This window comes from Juglans microcarpa x Juglans regia, chromosome 2D (genome assembly GCF_004785595.1).
Source record: "Juglans microcarpa x Juglans regia isolate MS1-56 chromosome 2D, Jm3101_v1.0, whole genome shotgun sequence".
Lineage (NCBI taxonomy): Eukaryota > Viridiplantae > Streptophyta > Magnoliopsida > Fagales > Juglandaceae > Juglans > Juglans microcarpa x Juglans regia.
The window spans coordinates 36,309,114-36,331,263 of record NC_054596.1 but is presented as its reverse complement, the minus strand read 5'-3'; the positions used below and the strand labels follow the sequence as shown (position 1 = coordinate 36,331,263).

The 22,150-nt window shown below is 37.8% G+C and overlaps 1 protein-coding gene across 3 annotated transcripts in view; it reads left to right on the top strand.

Moving 5' to 3' along the window:
- The first annotated feature begins 623 nt into the window (after positions 1-623).
- The window catches only part of LOC121251053 (probable RNA-dependent RNA polymerase 5), a 32,223-nt gene continuing 10,696 nt past the window's right edge, over positions 624-22,150 (top strand). The window contains exons 1-11 of one of the 3 annotated variants that reach the window (XM_041150355.1): positions 624-1,088; positions 8,432-8,552; positions 8,632-8,764; positions 9,506-9,580; positions 10,258-10,450; positions 11,303-11,498; positions 11,587-11,674; positions 11,803-11,946; positions 12,196-12,270; positions 12,391-12,462; positions 13,090-13,196. In XM_041150355.1, the coding sequence (XP_041006289.1) occupies positions 1,073-1,088; positions 8,432-8,552; positions 8,632-8,764; positions 9,506-9,580; positions 10,258-10,450; positions 11,303-11,498; positions 11,587-11,674; positions 11,803-11,946; positions 12,196-12,270; positions 12,391-12,462; positions 13,090-13,196 (1,220 nt within the window). In that variant the 5' untranslated portion in view covers positions 624-1,072. The remainder of the gene's footprint in view (positions 1,089-8,431; positions 8,553-8,631; positions 8,765-9,505; positions 9,581-10,257; positions 10,451-11,302; positions 11,499-11,586; positions 11,675-11,802; positions 11,947-12,195; positions 12,271-12,390; positions 12,463-13,089; positions 13,197-22,150) is intronic. The other 2 variants (XM_041150354.1, XM_041150356.1) reach the window with 2 other exon arrangements.

The following is a 22,150-nucleotide window of genomic DNA, read 5'->3' as shown; positions in this document are numbered from 1 at the left end:
TAATTTTATTATGATTATAAATTATTCATACTTACTTACTACTTAGGTATAAAATAATTTTGTATATGATTAATGATTAATAAATAATAACTTAAGTATAAAATAATTTTATATATGATTAATGATTAATAATTTATTATTAATTGATAGTATATATTATTTTATATTTTATATAATCAATGATAATAAATTAAATAAACATTACATCTTTACAGTGAATTTTTATTAGATTTGATGCTACTGATAGACGAAAAGGAATTGAGAAGTTTTGAAAGTTTGAGGATTCACTTTGATGTAATTATTAATTTCGAACGTACATTATGAATTGAATAAAAGTTTGAAGGATCAAGTGTAATTAACTCTTTTATTAAATATGTCACATCTTATTTAGTAATACGAAAATAAGATGAGAGTATGGAGTATAATATTATTTTTTTTATATTGTTAAATATTTTTTTAAAATTCACAATATTATTAAAAAATATTTTTTTAATCATTAAATAAAAAATAATAATCTTTAATTTTCTCTATCCAGTTACACCCCCCCCCCCCCCCCCCCAATACTAGGCACTAGCCGTTGCATCCATGATTTCACCTGTGCCGTTTATGAGGCCGCGAAATACTGCTTTTTGTAAAGTGAATATTCTCAGCTCTGCCTTTTTCCCTGTACGCCAATGTTAATCTCTATGCTGTATAAGATCCAGTCCTTTCTTTCCCATATTCAAAAGCGCCCATTTTTCTCACGTTTCCTTCAGTTGAAGCCTTTCCTTATATCTTCGATGGCGGATCCTTCTTCCATGCAAGTCCCGCTACCTCACCCGGTGGAGCAGCTGCTCCAGCAAATCTGCAGGGAGCAGAGCCAGATGCCCCCCGGCGCCCAGGTGCGCCAGGCGCTTGCTTCCATTGGCGAAGAAGCGGCTGTCCAGCACCTCCGAGTTATCTCGGGCTCTAAAATTAGGAAAAGCCTCGGCGGATTCATCCTTCACATGGTCCGCAATACTCCCTGTTCGCCGCCTCAGTGTATCGCCCCCGCCTCTCAGCTTCGCAGTCCATCCTCTGTTTCCCGCCCGTGATGAGCCCTCCTCAAGGTACATACGGACATTTCCCTATCACATTATAATTCTCGGAACTTTCTTATTTATTTATTTATTTTGTATAGATACATGTAAGTGTTTTCGATGATGATGATGATGGTGCTTCTTCTTCGACGTAGAGATTTCAAATTTGGGTTCTGATAACAGTCAACATTGTTGTTTCAGTTTGTTTTATTTCTTTGTACAGACTTTGTATTTTTCTTTGTACAAGGGTTTGGTCTCGAGCTTTTCTCAACATTTACATTTTAACCTCTGTAATTTCTTGTTTATCCGGGATAGAGCATTTCCTGCTCCCTAGAATATATTTTCTGGAAAAGAAATATCTTCCATAAAACCAACCCGAGTTTTCATTTCCTGATAATTTCTATGCTCTCTCTCTCTCTCTCTCTCTCTCTCTCTCTCTCTCTCTCTCACTCACTAGAGTAGTTTTTGGGCAGACAATGTTTTACTAGTGAACTCGATATGAGATTAAATGGTCACAGATATGTGAAATATATATTAATATTTAAATTAATTCTATCTTGAAATATAGTTGCGGGAATGTATAGTTGATATCAATTTTTTTTTTTTTTTTGATAAGTAAGAATCTTTATTGAATAGAATGAAACTAGGCAATGCTCAAGTACACAGAAAGTATACAAAGTGAGACACCTACTTATATTCTAGTAAGTTGGAAAGAAGAAAGAAACTCCTGAACATTCTCACCCTTTGATACAATAGCAGAAAACCACTGTAAAAGAGGGAATACAAATAAATTCCAGATTTTCCCCACTGCACGCTCCTTGTTGTTAAAGCACTTATCATTCATTTCCGATTATAAACACCACATTAAGCACAAATGTATCATTCACTACACTGCTGCCTCCTATTCTAGCATGCTAGTAGTTCTACCACACTCTTAGGCATTACCCAACTCAGCTCGACTCTACTAAGGATACCAGCCCATAACTCCCTAGCCACCTTACAATATAAAAGCAAATGATCTATCGATTCCCCATTCCTTTTGAGAAATGATATTTGCAGTCGTGAGTGAGCAAGCGCCGTGCAATCACTTTGAAAAAAATGAATAAATACGAGATTCACATGTTGAGAAATTAATTTCTTAATAGTGGACCCTACTTTTTTTCAAAGCGACTACACGGCGCTTGCGCACTGTATGTAGCATTACTCATTCTTTTTACACATGTAGCACCACTTCGTGACCACCATACCGCACTTCCTTAGATTATCAACCGTCAAAATCTTCCCAAATGTAGTTGTCAAAGTAAAAAACACAACTTTAGACGGCACTAAAACCTTCCAAATGCTCTTCCATGGAAAGAATGTGGGGTTGTTGGACTGTCAAGGCCTTGTAAAGAGATTTAACAGAAAACTTTTTTCTCCCCTTGGGAATCCACAGCATACGGTCACCCCCATTGCCTCCTAACTTTGCTGAATACAAGTAACTATAAAAATCTTCCAGCTCTTCAAGTTCCCAATCCTGCGCATTTCTAGTAAAAGTGACATTCCAAGTTACTGTCCCATTTGCATGACACAACAATTCTGAAACTGCAGCTTGCTGATTTCCAGCCAAGTTAAATATAACTGGAAAAACAGTGGAAAGAGGGCTCTCCCCATTCCAAACATTGAACCAAAAGCGGGTTCTTGCTCCATCACCCACCTCAAACGTCATATGTTTTTCAAAAGTGTACCACCCATTTCTAATAAATTTCCATAGGCTTACTCCATAAGACCTCCTACTCTCCTTAGAACACCATCCCTCCCACGCACTACCATACTTGTGATCAATAACCTCTCTCCACAACGAGTTTCCTTCCATTAGATACCTCCACAACCACTTTTCTAATAGTGTCTTGTTAAAAACGTACAAATTTCGCACACCTAAACCACCATTCACAATCGGACAACTCACCCTTTGCCAACTCACAAGGTGAAATTTAATTTTCTCCCCCATGCCACCCCACAAGAAAGCTCTAAACAACTTTTCGATCCGGTTTGCCACACCCACCGGTAATGGGAAGAGAGAAAGATAGTAAGTGGGAAGATTGGAGAGGGTGCTTTTGATAGTGTTAATCTCCCCCCTTTCGATAGATATAACCGCTTTCACTCTGATAATCTTTTCTCAATCTTTTCTATCATACCATCCTAAATACTCTTTGCTTTGAATGACACTTCCATGGGAAGTCCAAGATATTTCATAGGAAGAGAGGCAATTTTATAGCTCAACAACTTTGCTAGAGAAGCAATATTACTCACATCCCTCACTTTGGTGCCCCAACTCCAACTTCCCCAAGTTCACCTTGAGTCTCGAAACAGCTTCAAAGTACAACAAAACCGCCCTTAGAGCTTGAATCTGGTCACTAACAACCTCACAATAAATGAGCGTATCATCAGCGAATAGCAAGTGAGAAATGGAACTGACATCATTATTATTGTTGCCCACCGAAAAACCAGCAAGAAATCCCCCTTTATGGCAGCCTTCACCATGCGACTCAATGCCTCCATTACTATAACAAAAAGGAAAGGGCATAGCGGATCTCCTTGTCGCAAACCCCTCGAAGTTTGAAAAAAACCACAAGATTTTCCATTGACTAAAATTGAAAACTGAGCAGTCAAAACACAATGTTTAACCTATTCGCATCACTTATCCCCAAAACCACATCTTCTAAGTGTATAAAAGAGAAAGTCCCAACACACATGGTCATAAGCCTTTTCCATGTCTAGCTTATAAAGGACTCTTGAGATGCATTCTCTCAACCGGTTGTCCAAACACTCATTTGCTATCAAAACTGAATCCAAAATTTGCTGACCTCAAACGAAAGTATTTTGAGGTTTGGAAATGAGTTTGTCCATCACCAAACTCATATGATTAGCTAACACATTTGATATGATTTTATAGATCCCACCTACCAAAAATAGACTGGAAGTCTTTCAATTCATAGGCACCAACTATCTTCGGGATAAGAGCAATAAAAGTAGCGTTTAATGACTTCTCAAACTTAAGACTAGAATGAAAAGCATGGAAAATCTAGATCACTTCCTCCTTCACTATTTCCCAACACTCTTGAAAGAAAGTCATAGAAAAACCATCCGGGCCTGGGGTTTTATCTTTGCACATACCTCTCATCACTAGATGCACCTCCTCTTCATCAAATGGCCTCTCCAACCAACTTGCTACATCCGAATCCAGCTGATCAAAAATTAAACCATCAAGTTTGGGACGCCATTCTACTTTTTCAGTAAGGAGATCCTCGTAATACTGCACCATATGATCTTGGATCTCTTCGGGAGAATGTAACACATTTGAGCCTGAATGGAGAACTTCAATAGCATTGTTGCGCCTATGAGAATTAGCGACCTTGTGAAAGAACTTAGGTGTCGTTTGGATTCGAAGATGAGTTGAGATGGGTTGTGAATAATAATGAGATTTGTGAGTTAAAGTTGATGAATAGTAATGAATAGTAGTGAGATGAGTTTAGATTAATTGAGATGAGTTGAGATGGGTTGCGAATACAAACCGGGCCTTAGTGCATTTATCCCCCTCCTTTAACCAAAGTGCCATTGATTTTTGCCTCCAAGATATTTCTTCCATCAACAAAACTTTCTTAATTTTGGTCACCACCATATTCTTCCGTAACAAAGAATCATCATTAACATCCCCTTCCTCCAATGCATGCAACTCATCCCAAAGAATATTTTTCTGCAATTCCGTATGTCTAAATACTTCTTCATTCTACTTCTTTAAATCGGCCTTAGGGGATTTAAATTTACCCGCCACTAAGAAACTAGGGATACCATCAAAATAATAATCATCCCACCAAGCCCTTACCTTCTCCACAAATCCTTCAACTTTCAGCCACATTCTCAAATTTGAAAGGACGTCTACCCCCATGAATGTCACTACAATCAAGCAAAATTGGAAAATGATCGAAACATACACGTGGCAACCTTTTCTGACATAGATTTGGAAAGTGCGTCTCCCACAAAGAAGAGACTAGAAATCTATCCAACCTTGACCACTCTCGACTGTTGGACCAAGTATAGGCCCCCCCACCGAAGGAAGATCCACAAGATTCAAATTAAAAATCAGTTCTGAGAAGTCTTCCATTGCTCTTGTCAACGTAGATGCCCCTGCCCTCTCACTAAGGACCCGAACAATGTTGAAATCTCCACAAAAAATCCAAGGTAAATCTCATAAAGAATATAGACCCTCCAATTCCTCCCACAAAGAGCTTCTATCATTATCCAAATTGGGCCCATACACGCCCGCAAAAGCCCACCTCCACCCATCTGCAATATTCCTAAACGTTACAGCCATTGAAAAAAATCCAATACAATCCTCTACCATCTCCACCACTCTCTTATCCCACATTACCAACACACCTCCCGAAGTCCCTGATGAAGCTAAATAACATCACCCCACAAACTACGGATTATGTTTCTGTCAATACCACTCAACTTAGTCTCTTGTAAGCAAACAATGTCAATTTTTTGACTGCGGAGAAGGGATCTAATGCGAAGACGTCTATTCACGTCATTGGTCCCTCTTACATTCCAATACAGTATTTTAGGCTTCATTAGCAAAAGTAAAGTCCCTCCCTTTTACTCTGTCTCTCCCTGAAGTTCCCTCCTTATTGTCATAGTTAATAGAGCATTGCAGTCATTTCAACTCTCTCTCCTTTCTAACAACTGACTTCCTGGTTGTGGAACGACAAGCTTCAATGGCTACTAGGAGAGCCATAAATTGTTCTTCATAGCCATCACAGGATAGTCCCACCCAATCTTGAATCTCCTCCACTTTTTTTAACACTCATTTTGAGACTTTAGGTGCAATCTGAGGGGGAAGCATCTGTTAGGGTGATAGACTACCCATCTCCTCCTCATTGCTATTTGTTGCAACTACCTCCATCTGTAGGTCAGAATCTACCTCCTTTTTCTCTTCCATGTCAAGTAGCTCATTCTCAGATTCTGCATGAATATCTGCATACACCTCCCGTTGTCTGCTACCCTCAAAATTCAGAAGATGCTTCAACAGACTAGTACCCTCATCCACCAGACTTATCTCCTTACCCACAGGAGCTAGCGAGACTTTTTTTCCTACTGAAATTTCCACAATTTCCCCTTCCTCGGTTGACGGCGCCTGAGGCACCACCTCTAGCCCTCCCGAAGCTTCCTGTCGGGGCCCTTGGATGAAGCCGTTGGCTTGAGAATCAACGCCGAAACAACCTCATGAGAGTTGGCTGAGACAACCGAGATATCAGGTTTGACGGCAGCCTTGCCTCTTCTCGTAGATATCTCCTCTGACCTCAACGTGGTTGCCTGTGCGCCGACGACCTCCGTCAAATTAGTCTGTGCAGTTATCGAGATGTCGTGGGCGAAAGATAAGACATAAATCATGCCTCCAAACTCCGATGGTACTGTCTCTGGCGACGGGACCTCCATTCGTGCTTCTGTGACCTTCGGCGAGGTCTTATGAGGCTTCGTCGGCAGCTGTGGCGCGGATCCACTCGCCGATGGGCCACTGACGTGTTGGTGCTTCTTCCTCCAAAATGGGTCATACCTCTGGCCAGTCTGTTCAGGCCTCTCCTTCGGCTGAAGCCCATCACTAGGGCTAAATTGGAGTGAGACATGGCCCTTCCCTTTAGGCCCATTACCCACGCCCAACGTCTACAGCACTCCCAACCCTTTCTTCATTTGATCTGATACCAAATCACAGCCCAAGCCCAAGTCCAAGCCCACCTCATCTTTACCCTCAACGCACTGTATTAGGCTTTTAGCTTTATCAGACTAATCATCCAGCGAGCTCTGCATAACACACAACTCCTTCAGAAGCCTTACCTCTTTCTACCCAGCAAGCCCTGGCATCTCCCCTCGACTCTGGATAGCTACCGAAAAGGGTGCGCCGCCTGCCCTTTGCAGGTCTGCCATAGCAGGTTGCCGCATAGCTCGAGGTATCTCCAAGACCTCCCTGTACCACCGCGACGACTAGGTTATTGCCTCTAGGGGTGCTACCTGCATGGTGCGGGGCACCCCTGCACGCCGCCCCGCACCATGCGGGGGGGAAACCCTGCCCCGGTACCAGGGGGTGGGGTTGAAACCACACCCCGCCCTGCCCCCGCCCAACCCAACGATCTAAAAATTTTTTTAAGACCTAAATTATAATATAATTAAATTATAAATTAAAATTTATACATTCAAATTTGAATTCAACTTCAAATTTTTAACAAATTGTATATATTTATATATAATATATTTATATAAATATTAAAAATATAATTTTTTATATTAAATAGGGGAGGGGTGCGGAGCTGGGGGTGGGGCGGGGCCTCGCTAAGGGACTTCCATGCGGGGTGAGGGCCCCCGCCTGCCCATGTGAGGGTGGGGCGGACGGGAGCTGGGAAGCGGTGGGCGGGCCTCCGCTGCCCACCCCTAACTGTCGCCGTCGTTGATGGTGAATTTCTCCCCTGACCACCTTCTCTGCCCATATCCTTCAACGCTGCCGCGAGCTTCCTCCACCCGATTCCATCCTTATCCCCAGGAATGAAAATGAAACTCCGACGACCTCCCCCACCTCCACCAGAGCCATGTAGGAACCACGAGAGTTTGCACAGTGCTGGGCAATGAATCCTCTATGCTTGTAAGATATAAAACCTTATTTATTAGGTTAGTTCAAGTACTAGGGTCAATTTAACTCTTATATTAAATAGATCGAAATAAGATGAAACTATGTTGGAGCCAACCCAACATAATGTGTTTATTAAGCGAGTTATGGGAGTGTCATGTACCATTTTATTTAAACAGATAATGTGATGATTGAGAGGTTTGATTTGTTTGATTAAATGGGTTGGGTTAGGATTGACACCTATTGTATTCATTGCCGGAATGACATATACCTGACCCATGAACTTGGATTGCTTGCCCCTTATTGTAGTTTAATAAATATATATGATACAACTTGGTAGATTGTTAGATTATTCAATACCCATGCTCCAAGTTCACGGTCTTCAATACAAATTAGAAATAATTAAGGTCTTGTACAAAGTGGTACTTGGGACAAGCAGTACCTCTAATCTATCTCTACCTTCGAAGGATCTGAGAGGCAACCCTGCTTTGAGTTCACCAAAACCTATTACAGCGAGGCTCTATATGTTCCTTTCTAGTGTTCAATATTTTATTTATTTAATTTTTGTTAGGGGGTACATTAGTTTATTATACCAGTGTCTTGTGATTGAACTCAGTCTGTTTGCTATGAACCAAGTACTTCTATATGATTTTATTATGGTACATTTTCTGCCCACACGTGGTGCTTCTACTGACGCAAATTATTATAATTCTAGGGAGTCTGAGAGGCTCACCCTCTTCAAATTTAAGTTCAGCGGGTGCTGTTAGTCCCAGGTTACTGGCCTGGGGAGAACTTGAGTTCCGAAAGGCTTTCTTAATACTAAGTTACATTGGGGCGTAAGTTTTTCTTGCTTTATATTGGTAGTTGCAGTTTCTGGATGCTATGCTTATAATATTGATCTGCTTTTTCCCACAGAAATCAGCTTGAGGATATTGATATATCTGCTGATGAGATTAGAAGTCTGAAAGATTTAGGAATGGTAGAGTTTGAAGAAAGAGTTTGGAAAGCCTTGGGCCTAAAATATGTCAACATAGAACACCGAAGAATGGTGAATTTTATGTTCAAATTGTTGTTGAGCTATGATATTTACCGTTTCTGGACTAATTTATTTTTGCCTGAAAAGTCCACTGAAGATATAGAAAATTGAAGCCGCTTTGCTCTTCATATTGTTAGGTTTTTGTTTCCATTCTGAACAGGAAGGTTTTTTTACCTGGGTTAGCAAAACTAAGTTTATTTTTCCTGGAAAAATAATGTATGCTTCTGACTTGATTTAAATAATCCGAACTTTTTATAAATTGCTATTTTTATAAAATGACACGTGAAACTGAGTGCATTATTCTTTATTCTCTTTGCTTGTTTCTTTTGCCGGATGATTAATTAACAGATGAATGCATTTCATTTCAATATTTCCTCATTTTATGGTCCTGTCTTTTGTATTTACGAAGGAATGGAATTCATATTCCCTGAGACTTATTTTTTTATTGAAAATATCTTAATGATTGTGCTTTTAGACACACCACACACACACACAAGTTATTTCCTCTCATCACGAAAATAAGTTGAGCTAGGACTCTTTGGTTATGTGCTTTATAAGCAATAATGAGCTAATTGACCTATTGATAAATGGAATTTATTTAGAGAATGTTGTTTTATCGAATGGTGGATAGAATTCAAACAAGATTCCTGATTAATTTGTTGATTTTCGAGATGAAAAATGCTGTCCTCCAGTGTTGGCTTCGTATCCCTTGTATCAACTGCAATATTTGTCTATGTTTTTGTTGTCTTGCAGACTGCTGATTGGGATGCCAAAAAGACACACCTCTACCATTGTCATGTTTCTCAGGATGGGAAATGCATGTTCAAGGTTTGTATGTCTCCTCTGTTTTGTATATATATACAGGGACATGGCGAAACTCAAGTAGATACCTGAATTATGTTCCAAGGATAAGGTTTAAACTCATGGAAGTGTACCTCAGTTGCTGGTGTTAAAGTTAATCAGGTTCTAGTCCATTATAGTTGATATTTCCGTATTGAAATGTAATACGAGTAACATGCATGAGACACTGTTATTGTAAATTATCATATAGAAAGAAGTGCCCTTTGGGTTCACTTTCATGGGTGGCTGTGATTTATATCTATTCATTCTAATGCACATCAAGAATAGGTATGTGGCACTTTCCTGTTTGACAGGTTTGGAGTTCAGTGCTTCTATTCCTATTTGTAGGAGCTTGCAGTGGTAATGTGTGTTAGTTGTCTGCTAATCTCTTTCAGAAGAAAGGAGCTGCGTATGATTTTATTAAAAACGCACATTTAAACAAAGTGAAGTACTTGATTCATACATCATAACAGATTAAATACATTACAGATTTCAGGCATTTATTTTCTTAAATTCTTATAAAGTAATAATATAAAATGACATCTTTATGTTGATTTTCTTCATTAAAAGAAGATTGGAACTCATTAAAAAAATTCTACTATTGATTTATCACTTTAATATATTTTTTGCTCAATATATTGTTATATCTTTTAAACTATATTCAGGGCCCTTATTTACACAAAACGAAAACTCACCTGCAAAGAGTTTTAGGAGATGAGAACGTTTTAGTTGTCAAGTTTGCTGAAGAGAGGGTGGACAGGAACAGACAGGGTATCATTTCCTTTGATGATTATTCTATGTACAGCAAGATTGCAAGAGAAGGGATTCATGTTGGTACCCGACGTTATTTCTTTTTTGGTGAGCCATTCCATATGCCATTGGTGAAATGAACTCTGAATTTTGGTTCTTTCTTATTTTCTTAATATTACTCACTGTTATTCCAACTGTACTATAGTTCAGAAGCAATTAAAGTCAGGACGTGCACTTGATACTCAATCATTTTATATCATACATGCAAAAGCAAGTGTTGGTACTTGGGCTGCAAGTGTTGGTACTTGGGCTATGCCCAAGTGTTGGTACTTGGGCTATGCCTATTCTTGTTTAGAGAGTCATATACAATCTTTTTCATATATGATCTGGAACAGCCAACGGTTAACCATCTTGAATTTATGACTGTGGATGTACAGATCCACATTCATGCATGCACACCAGCCATGGAAGTTCATACCTGCCTAACTTGTTTGTATTGATGCATACAACCATGGAAATTGTGCATTTTCTTGTGTTCTATGGTTAAGGGAGTGCGATTTCTTCATTTGAAAGTGCTGGCATTGTATAAAGCATGTAAGAGTAAGAGAGTCATAAAATCGTGATAATTTATTTCTCGTGTGATTTGTCTCATATATGGTCTAGAACAGCAGTTAACCATCTTAAATTTATGACTCTGGATGTTTAGATCCATATTCATGCATGCGTTCATCCCTGCCTAACTTGTTTGTATAGATGGTCTGAAGGTTTTTGAGGACCTTTTTTTTTTTTTTTTCTTATTGATGTATTGGGTATTTTTATTGCCCACTAGAAAGTTTGACTTTTGCTTTTTCTTCTACTGGAAATAGGACCAAGTATGGGTTCGAGTAGTGCATGGTCCTAAATTTATACTTATTGAAAGACCTATCCTAATTTGTTCTTTCTTTTATGGTTATTGATCAGTGTTTAAAGACGGAGGCAAGGAAGAAAAGAAGAAAAGCCCAACTTCTTCACCTGTGAAGTGTTATTTCATTCACATGGACTCTAATGCTACTATTGGTCAAAGCCATTGTATATTATCTAATAAAAACGTTTGTGAAGCACGATCTCGTTTTATGCATGCACATAGATTGTCTAGTGTGGCCAGTTATATGGCTAGGTATGTAGAAAATTAAAGAATCCCATTCGGAGAGACATATTGAAGCCCTTTTTAATGCTTTGGAGTAGTAATCTTCATTTGAAATCAGGTTTTCTCTTATCTTGTCCAAGACCATGAAGCTGGATGTTGATTTAGCATCTGTGAATATTGAAGTAATTGAAGATGTATTTTGCAGGGTATGCTTTTTGAATAATTTTGAAGTGCAATTACTTGAGTTCCATGAATGCAGTTATATTCAATTTTTTACACTCCATTTGTCTTTAACATGCATTTGTTTTCTCATTCCTCTTTGGCTGAATTGCAGGATAGAGATGGCAAGATTGTTTATGATAGAGATGATAAACATCGAATACATACAGACGGAACTGGCTTCATCTCTGAGGATTTAGCTTTGCTTTGCCCAAGTAATTTATACAGAGGAAAGCAAATCAGAGATGAAAATATTGAGGTTTGCGAACTTTGGATTTGTTTCCTTATAAGATTTACTTCCCACATACTGCGGCATATATAGAGTAATGAAGATAAAACAATTATAGTTTATTGGAACTGATTGCAGTTGCCATTAACAGATCTGCATTCTTAACTCATGGCTGGATATTTATTTTCTTCTTGTCTTCTTGGCTTCCATATTCTTTTTGATTGTTTTCTGTGTAAATGATTTGTCTTTTGATTAATGTTCTCTTTTTACAATTGTTAGAGAAGTCCCAATCTTGATGAACTTGCTGGTAAGCTTTTGGCCATGGAACTGTCAGAATCTAGTATCCGAGAACCTGTATGTTGATCTAGTACCGCATACTTTTCTCTTTTTGTCCCTTTTTATGTGTTCTTTTTTTTTTTTTTTTTTTTTATGGCTTGGAGTTTATTCTCACTTGTTTTTGCATGCCGTTTCTAGCCTTTGCTGATCCAGTGCCGTCTCTTTAACAACGGTTGTGCTATTAAGGGAACTCTTTTGGTCAACAAAAAGGTATTTTTTCCAGTTTCTATAAGAGGAGAAAATGGATTGATTTTTCTTCTCAACAGTTGCTTTCAAATGACTCAACTTTAATGGAAAATGGATATGCTTGTTATTCCAACAAATGAAGTGATGATGCATCATTACATCAAGAATGCAATTTTTCTCCATGCTAGTGCCAATGGATGGCCTTATTAGGAATCTTATTGGAAGTGAATATTTAATAGATATGGAAATGGGCGAATAGTGGAACATATTAGAAAACCCTGCAAGCATGACCTGATGCTATTGGTTTAATCTTATATGTAATGTCCCAAGGGAAGCCCAAGCCACATATGGGCCCTACTCCAAATGGACTAGTCAATGATACAATTAAAATCCCATTGGCATCATTATAAAGAGCAAGAACTTCTTCTCCCTCTCAAACAATGTAGGATCTCATACACCACTTTCACTTATCAGTCAGTGTGAAGTATCATAGTATATGACCTCACTCCATGCATCTTTGGTGGTAATATCTTAGGATTTTAAGTTTACTTTGATTGCATTTTTGGCTGTAATATTAATTGGGAATAACCTCCAAATTCTATCCGATAGTCACATAATAAGAAGTTCGTGTTCTGCATTCAAATGTTGTAGCTTCCTCCAAGAACAATTCAAGTTCGACCTTCCATGATTAAAGTTGATAAAGATCCAAAACTTTCAAATATTAGAACAGAGAACTCTTTGGAGATAGTAGGAACAAGGTATTCATCATTTAACCATTCCTTTCATATATTAATCTGCAGTTTATATGTGCTCTGCATTTAACATGGTACTGGTTTTCATTGTAATCTTCTTAGTTATTACTTATCTACTTTTTCGAGTGTGCTTCAAGTTCAAAATCGAGAAAAGAAAAATCATAGATATGTAGATGAATGAGGAGATTTAGTTTATATTAGTGGGCATATTGCTTATGGCGCAAGAAATGGAATATTTGCATGTAGTAAAAGCTTGAAATTGATAAAGAGTCAAACTTTGGTTAGCAATTATTAAATTTATAAATAAGGTAAAATCTTCCCACTTTAAACCAAGAAGTTAGTTACAATGTCCCCACTACACCATGGAAGTTTCTCCAATTTCTATCATTTATCTCAAAAATCATACAAGTACCACATTATTAGATGATCACATGCTTATGCTTTTTTCTTTATTTTTCCATGATCGATATTTTTCAAGGGAAATGTGAAGTAGAGAGGGCCGATTCCTTTAGTTTAAAGCCTAAGGGACAACATTGCAAATGACCTTATTGTTTGGAGTGAGGAAATGCAATTTACTCTATAACTTTTTTTTTATTAGTAGAAATATTATATATATCAAAAGGAGTAATCATGTACACTGAATGTATACAAGAAAACACCTTGCCCATATTAGAAGCCCTTAATGACCCAAAAAGCCCGTGAAAAACAACCTAAAATACACCAAGCCCGACCCCAACCCCTTGTTTCCCGTAGAACTAAAACTCTACCCGAAAACCCAACCCCAACCCCTTATTTCCCATAGAACTAAAACTTCACAATGCTTTCTTTAGACTTCCCTCTAGTTGAGCTATCACTCTTAGCGTCGTAGTTGATTGCCCAAGAAAGACGCTGTAACTCTTTGCTTTTCTTGAAACTTGATTTGGTTTCAAGTGCGTGGCTTGCCTCAATTGCAGTGATTAATTCTTTAAATTGGTATTCACATAATCCATGTGAAATTCTCACGAACTACTGAATCTCATTAACTTTAGGCAGAATCCAATCCGCTATTGGAGAAAGAGAGACCAAGGGAGCAACATTATCCCCAGACACAGTATCCAACTGCACTCCTAACCAATGATTTGAATACCGTACCGGAAGCCGTACCGGTCAAGGCACTGGAACGAAATATTTCGGTACCGGTACCGTTTCGTGTACCGTTTTGGGATAATATTTCGGTCACGATACCGTTTCGGTACCAGTACCGTACCGGTACCGTTTTATGTACCGTTTCGGAATAATTTAAACCTGGATAAATTATATATATACAAGCATTAACTGTATTCCAAAATAACAACAAAATAAGTCATAAACTCAATACTTCTCAATACAAGTCTTAAGTTTTAAGTTACAACTAACATAAAGTTATAAATACTAACATTATCATGATAAAATCATTAACGTCATCACGTCATCAAAAATACTAATCCTCATAAAAAAGACAATAAGGATCAGGATTTGACATGTTAATCAAAATATTTTCATCAATGTCATCACTGTCATCAACATCAACACCAACATTTTCATTGTCTTCCTCATTTAGTGAGGCTAATGGCTCCTCAATACTTGCCCAATCCAAATATTCTCCATCAAGAAGCTCAGATTCTTCACCTACCCATTCTTCCATCAAATCAATGTTTTCAAGATTGATTGGATCTAAAGCATCTCTTCCTTTTTTTATGCTCCTGTCAAAATAAAATCAAGCATAAGTAAAAATGTTATATATTTTTCAACAATGAAAACATTAGTATTAAAAAAATTTACCTCTCTCAGCTTCAAGTTATACCGAACAAATACTAAGTCATTCAAACGTTTATGTACTAATCTATTTCTCTTCTTCGAATGAATAAAATCAAATGTGCTCCAGTTTCTCTCACATCCAGTTGCACTACAACATTGACTTAGTACTCGAACAGCAAACCTTTGAAGCGTTGGAACCTTGCAACCAAATTGGGTCCACCATGCAACTATAACAATAATGCAATTATAAATTATTAATTAAATACAAGTAAAAATAAAATAAGATAAAATTTAAAGTACATGGTCACACTATTTAACAAATGATATTGATAAATAATAATACCTGGATTAATCTTATCACGCTGGCGGATTGCTAAAGAATGTCCAAACTCACTTACTGCATTCTTATACAAGTCAAGTTCTGCAATGATCTTGTCTTGATTATCGGGATCAAGTTCTATTTTCATAACATAGCTGTTGAAGCCTCTTATAACATCATTTTTATTTTTAAAATTGGGGCTATAGTAAATTCCAGGGTTAAGAAAACAACCCGCAGCATGTAATGGACTGTGAAGCTGCCTATCCCATCTAGAATCAATGATCCTGGTGAATGGACTGAATAAACTGACTTTGTTATTGCATCTTGCTTTTATGTTCTCTTTGGCTCTTTCCATTGTATCATACAAGTATCCCATTGCAGGCTTCTCATCCCCGTCAACAAGTCGTAGAACACGAACCAAAGGTTCACTAATTTTAACAATAAATTGACATTGAGCCTAAAACTCTTTATCTTCTAAAACGATCTCAGCTATCTCATTCCCTATACTGCTCTTAGAATGACTTGATGCAATCCATTTATCACAAGTAAACATTTGTCTGAGTTCTTTCTTAAACAAAAGCAAACATTGGATACTTAAAAAATTTGTCGCAAACCTTGTAACTGCAGAACGACACAAATCATGACCTTTGGTAAAGTCTTTTCTCATCAATGCCAAAACCCAACCATGGTTATAGATAAACTTTGTTATCTTTTTTGCCTTTTTTATGGTATAATAAGGGGAAAATATCTTGGATCTGAAAAATTCTCCAACATTAAGTCTATACAATGAGCTGCACATGGGGACCAGTAGAAAGAGCCATACTTTTGTTGTAACTTTTTTCCTGCAGCTTTATAACTTGCATCATTGTCCGTTATGAACTGCACAAGATTCTCAGCTCCAATTTCTTGAACAACCTCATCAAAGATATTAAACAATGTTTCAGCATATTTTCTAAGGCCAGATGTATCAACAGACTTAAAAAACATTGTACCTTTCGGACAATAAATTAGAAAGTTGATTATTGATTGTTGCTTCTAGTTTGTCCAACCATCTGCCATTAGTGAACAACCAGTCTCATTCCAAACCTTCTTAATTTGTTGTAAATAATCTTGAATCTCATCCACAGCCATCTTAAATAAATTTCCTCTCAACTCATATAAAGATGGGCCCTTGAATCCTGGCCCAATAGCAGTCATGGCATCGATAGCTAGTTGATAAAACTTAGATTGAGCAGCATTGAAAGGCAGATTAGCATCATACCACCAGTGTGCTACAGCCATCTTTGCTTTTACAATCATCTCATTTGAACACATAGAACTCTTAATTGAAGGTTGGGCCCCAGGAGTTGTTCTTGGAGCAAAAAATCTACTCAATCCCCCCACTGACTCTCCAGTTCCAGATTCTTTTGACTTCCCCTTACCTTTTGAAAGCTGAGACTGTCCTTCCATATTATTACGATCATCAATATCATCAGATGTTAAATCTATATCGCCTCCAATCTCTGACCTTATTCTCCTTCTCTTCTCTTTGCTTTTTTTCATTTCATTAAGCAACTCCTTCATTTGCCATTTTACATCTTCAGACACCTTTTTACATGCTTCTACATCGCCTGGAATTCCAGCTAGATGATGCTTCAACCGAGTGATTCCGCCACCTCTAATTACTTTATTACAATATAAACATTCAGTATTATTTCTTGCCCCTGGCATTGCACGTGCATGGGCCCATGCTGGATCTTCTGATCTTACCGGAGCAAGTGTTGGAGTTGAAGTCATACCACCGGTTGATTGACAACTAGATATTTTTAACTATTAAAGTATAAAAAATTAACACTTATAAGTTATAAGTAAGCAAAATTAAAAAAAGAAGAAATTCATCAAAATATCAAATCCAAACATGATTAGCTTTAAAAAAACACCAGATTCATCATAAAAAAGTACCAAACAATGCAAACACCCACTGAATTTTAGCTAATACTTGAATAAGGATGTTTTTATTATTATTTATTTTCTGGGTAAAGAAACGGTCTTCAAAAGATTTTCACTCCCTTCCCTTTGTTTCAGTCTTGTTCCATCAAAATAAAAAACAACAAACATCAGACAATATATATATTATATATATATATATATTCCATTCTATCACTTAAATCAATGTATTGGAAAACTTGTGAACATATAATCTAATATTACATCATTAGAAGATGAGAGATTGATAAAAAAAAATAACGATGAATAGATTATTTTTTAAAAATTATATTATGAATGCAACTCCAATCACTATGTATTTATATAATATAGGAAAATAAGAAAAGTTAGAATCCTCTTTTTTTTCCAGCTTTCTTATTCTGGGCGATGTAGAAGCATAATTACACTTTTACAGAATAATTACATTCTCATTGTAAATACCAGACTAATTTTTGCCTTTTTTTAAAAGCATTTTTCGTGATCTTTATAGAAAAACTCTTCCGGCAAGATTTTCATGGCACCAACTACGTATGTATATATATCCTACCCAGCCGCCACTTCTCAAACCCGAAAAACAAATTAATTAAACAAGAAAACAACATTAAAATATTCACATAACCTATATATGCCAACATCTATAAAATTTAAAAATACAATTCTGATTTATTTATAAATAAAAAAAAACTAACAAAAAAATTAAATTAATTTCAAGAAAAAGGGCAGACCGGTAGAGAGTTAGACGATGGAGGTCGGCTGAGGATTACGAGTTGCACCTCTTCTGTTGTTGCTGCTAGCTGAAAGATTCAAAGAAAATCAAACTTTGTTTGAACTTTGAGAGCTTGCTGCTTGAGGGCTGGTCGGCTGAGGCTGAGAGAACAAATTTGGATTTGTTTGTGTGAAACCGAAAAAGAGAAGAGAGAAATCAGAAAAGTCAAAACCCTAATACGTGAAAGTCCAAAATTACCCCTGAAAGTTTATTAGAATTTCAAAAATGCCATTGTTGCTAGTTGCAGAATTGCGTACCGGCCGAAATAAGTGTTTCGGCCGAAACATCAAATACTGGCCGGTACACCCGGTATTTTGAGCGAAATGGAACATATATATTTCCGGTACCGGCCGAGCGGCCGGTACAGCATATACCGGCTGTACCGGCCGGTACGGTACGGTACCAAAAACACTGCTCCTAACTATTGGTTTATCTTGTGTTACAAGAGGCGAATGACATTTCATTACTGATGTCTCTACGCCGATACTCGATGTAGACCCCGCTTCAAATAACCCAGAATTCCTTTTGACTCACCATACTCTCCTAGATCTGGTTATAGGGACAGGGCTGAATCCGATCTTCCGTTTTCCTTTATCTAAGTTTAAATGGTTCGGGTTTATCTTGTTTCTTACAACCCTGTTGCCTCCAGTTGAAAGCAGGTCTATTTTCGTAGACAAGAAAGCTATCACTGCCTTCAACTCTACCAGTTGGGTTTCCATCCCCTTTAAAGAATTGTGCATATTGTCAAGCTGGTCCTGAGGCATGATTTGCAAACCCCCCTCACTCTGAATCCTCGAGGTATGACCTGTCTTCAGAGTTGGCCACATAGGATTGCCTCGACACTGAGGATGTACTGGGTCTTTCACCTGCAAGTTCTCCCTCTCTGCCACGCCACCTACATGTCTGCTACAGCCCCCCTGCCTCTGAGTTGGACGTGACTCCCTGACAGAGCCATGTCCTGCAGCACCTTTTTTTCCTTCCAAGCCATCACTCCCAAAACAACACCCATGGGACTGATCCACGTGATTGATCTTGTCGAAGGAAAAATCACGCAGCACCTCCCCCATCCTTCTCAGCCACTGCCCCTTCTCGAGAATGAAAATAAAATTCCTCCTCCCACCACCACTAGATAACGTCCTCGAGCATTCGAGTAGCAATGTGCAGTGAAACTGCGTCTACCTTCCCGAACAGTGGAGAAAAAATCTTGTTTCTCATCCTTTGTGCACACATCCATGGCCTTAGCCAGGCACTGTACTGTTGTTGAACCCAGAACCAACTTCAATATCACCCTTTGACTCCTTTCAGTAATGACCAACATACTCCCTCCTTAACTAGTGTGAAGGATTTAGATTCTATGACCAACTCCATAAAAGAATCCATATTGAGCCTGACAGCCCCAAAACCCAGTCGTGAAAAAATTGTAAACCTGATCAGCAACCATTCGTCATCTTAGGAATATAAAAGAGATCAGAAACCAGATCTATGCCGACGTCGGAGGGCCACTGTACTGTCGTCTCCAAGAAATGACAGAGAAAAACCAGATTGCCGGCTGAAGGGAATGGAAAGATGCAGGTGTTGGGCTGTCACCGTAGTCCTCTAGAATATATGAACATTTCTGAGTCAGCAGCATGGCCACCGGAGCACTCTAGAAGACCGCAGAAAAAGACCTAGCGAAAGTCCAGGTCGCGGTGGGATGACCGGCGCCGGATGGCCCTCAGCGAGGTCGTCGGGGCCATTGGCCTTGTTTGTGGTGGTGGTGAGGATGCACTCGCTGGCAAGTGTGGGTATAAGGCAGATGGCACCTCTAACAAGGAGAACTAGTGAAAAGAAGCAGTTTTTCAGAGAGGACATACGTCGGGGTCCATCGGCCTCATCTGTGGCAGAGTTGTGATGCCACTCTCCGGTCGATGGTGGGTAGTGGGTGGTGGTGGTTTACACTCGTGCACGTAAGCTATAACTTATTTAAAAGTTTATAAGAATCTTGACCTTGGAGAGAAGTCTGATAAATCTTCATTTTTACATTTTTTGTTAGTAGTAGATGAAGCTACCGTTGAAGTCTGACAAATCTTTACGTGCCAAGAAAAGTTTTAAATATAATCTCTATAGATACCACGACCAGACAGATCATTAATAATGTGTATTCTCCAAAAAAGAAAATGCTCAATGACCTCAAAACTCCGTTGAAAACGGCAATGCCCAATTGACAGCACATAACTTGCAACAACCTGCACTCACCTAGCCCTTCACATCACATTTCAAGTCTAGTGTTGAACTGAAGACTTCCAAAATAAATGTTGTTCTCGAGGGAGAGACACTCTTAATTGGTATGATTTTAAGGACACTTACATTTGAAGATTGGCATGTTGAATATGAGGGGATGAGATTTGTGTTCCCACTCTTTCCGATATTGGTTATAAGACTAAATGAGTTCACCTTTTGGCCTATGTCCTCACATGTACCTGTTGAAACTCGATACTTGTCCTGAAAATTATGGGCTAGTTTTCGTTCTGCCAAAATTATCTTTGGTAGGTTCATAAATATGAGGGACATATTGATTAAGTGAAGAAAAATGTTACTCATTATTCATTCAAACATCATCCTTTTTATCATTTTCTGGTGTGGCATCAAATGATTGATAAATAAGTAAAAGATAACAAATAATTTTTTAATAATTTAATGCTACATAAGGAGATAAAGAAAGGATTATGAATAGCACTTCAATTAAGTGAATGAAGTTTATACTTCATGCAATCATTAATTTAAAAACTATTTAATTCATTGTTCAAAAAGAGTTCTCAGCTGATATGATTGACATAAGATATTGTTTTGAGTAGATGCATATGAAGATAATAGTTGTACCCATACATTATTGTGACTTGCTTGTTTTCTTCTGTTGAAGTTAGTTTTTATGATATAACTAGTTGCAGACCCACATTATGTGTCATAATAATTAAGATATACAATGAAAGATGATACACATATATAATTTTTTAAAATATTTTGTATTTAAAAATGTTTCACATATGTATAAAATGTTTTAAAGATACATAAAAGTGTCAATGGACAGCAAAGCTGTCCATAATTATTCTTCTTTCCTTCTATTCTTCTTTCCTTATTTTACACCTTTACGACATTTACTTAGGCTTTTACAGTTAGCATATTGACAGAAGATATAGTTTCCATATTAGGCTAGAGTACTAGAATCACTCGGCAATTAGTTTTCTTTCCATGTATAGTTCTCTTGTAAAGTTCATATATAATATACAGATCACTGAAAGGCCAGCGATCCGGCTATTCACACAATATTTCGACTCACTTTGACAAAAAGAACCCCTAGGGGTTGGCTCAAGTGGTAAAGGCCTTGGGCCTGGGGGTATGCTCCCCCAGGTCCAAGGTTCAAATCCCCTTAGGTGCAAACAATCTCTAGGGGCTACACCCCTTGGTGAAAAGCCATCGATTTAACTAGTTCCGTGTAGGGAAACTTCCGAGAGTGCGGGGCACAGGATCGGAGTTTACTCTGCAGGAGTGGGTCCGAAGGGCCCTGCCTTGGAGAGGTTCCCCGACATAAAAAAAAAAAATAAAAAAAAAAAAAAAAAAAAAAAATTTATACCATATACTATGTAAAATCAATAAATAAGTTGAGGAACCCATCCTTGTGAATCTATTTTTTTCTCCCTTATCATTGAGTAATGAGGTTTGTTCTCTATTCTCTATATCAGGTTCATTTTTCTCTTTAAAAGAGACATTTTGAAAACAAAAAGGCTACTAATTTTAAATAATATTTAGTCACTTCACTTAACAAGTTTAATTTTATATAAAACTTAGAGACTCAATTAGATTTTATTTTTTGTAGTTAATCAAGAAGTTCTATTCATAAGAAAAGAAGGCATAGCCCAAGTACACAGGATGTATACATGAAAAGTACATACCTAACAACCAAAAATAGAAATCATGGATATTAGTCCATTAAAATCAATGACCCTCCACATAAGTGAACAAGATTTTGATAAAGAAAACTTTAAGGTCATCCATTGTCCTCTCGCAATCCTCGAAACTTCTATAGTTTCTCTCTCACCAAATGCACCAACACACATATAGGGGCCATCTTCCAGATTGCTACCACTTGGGGATTGC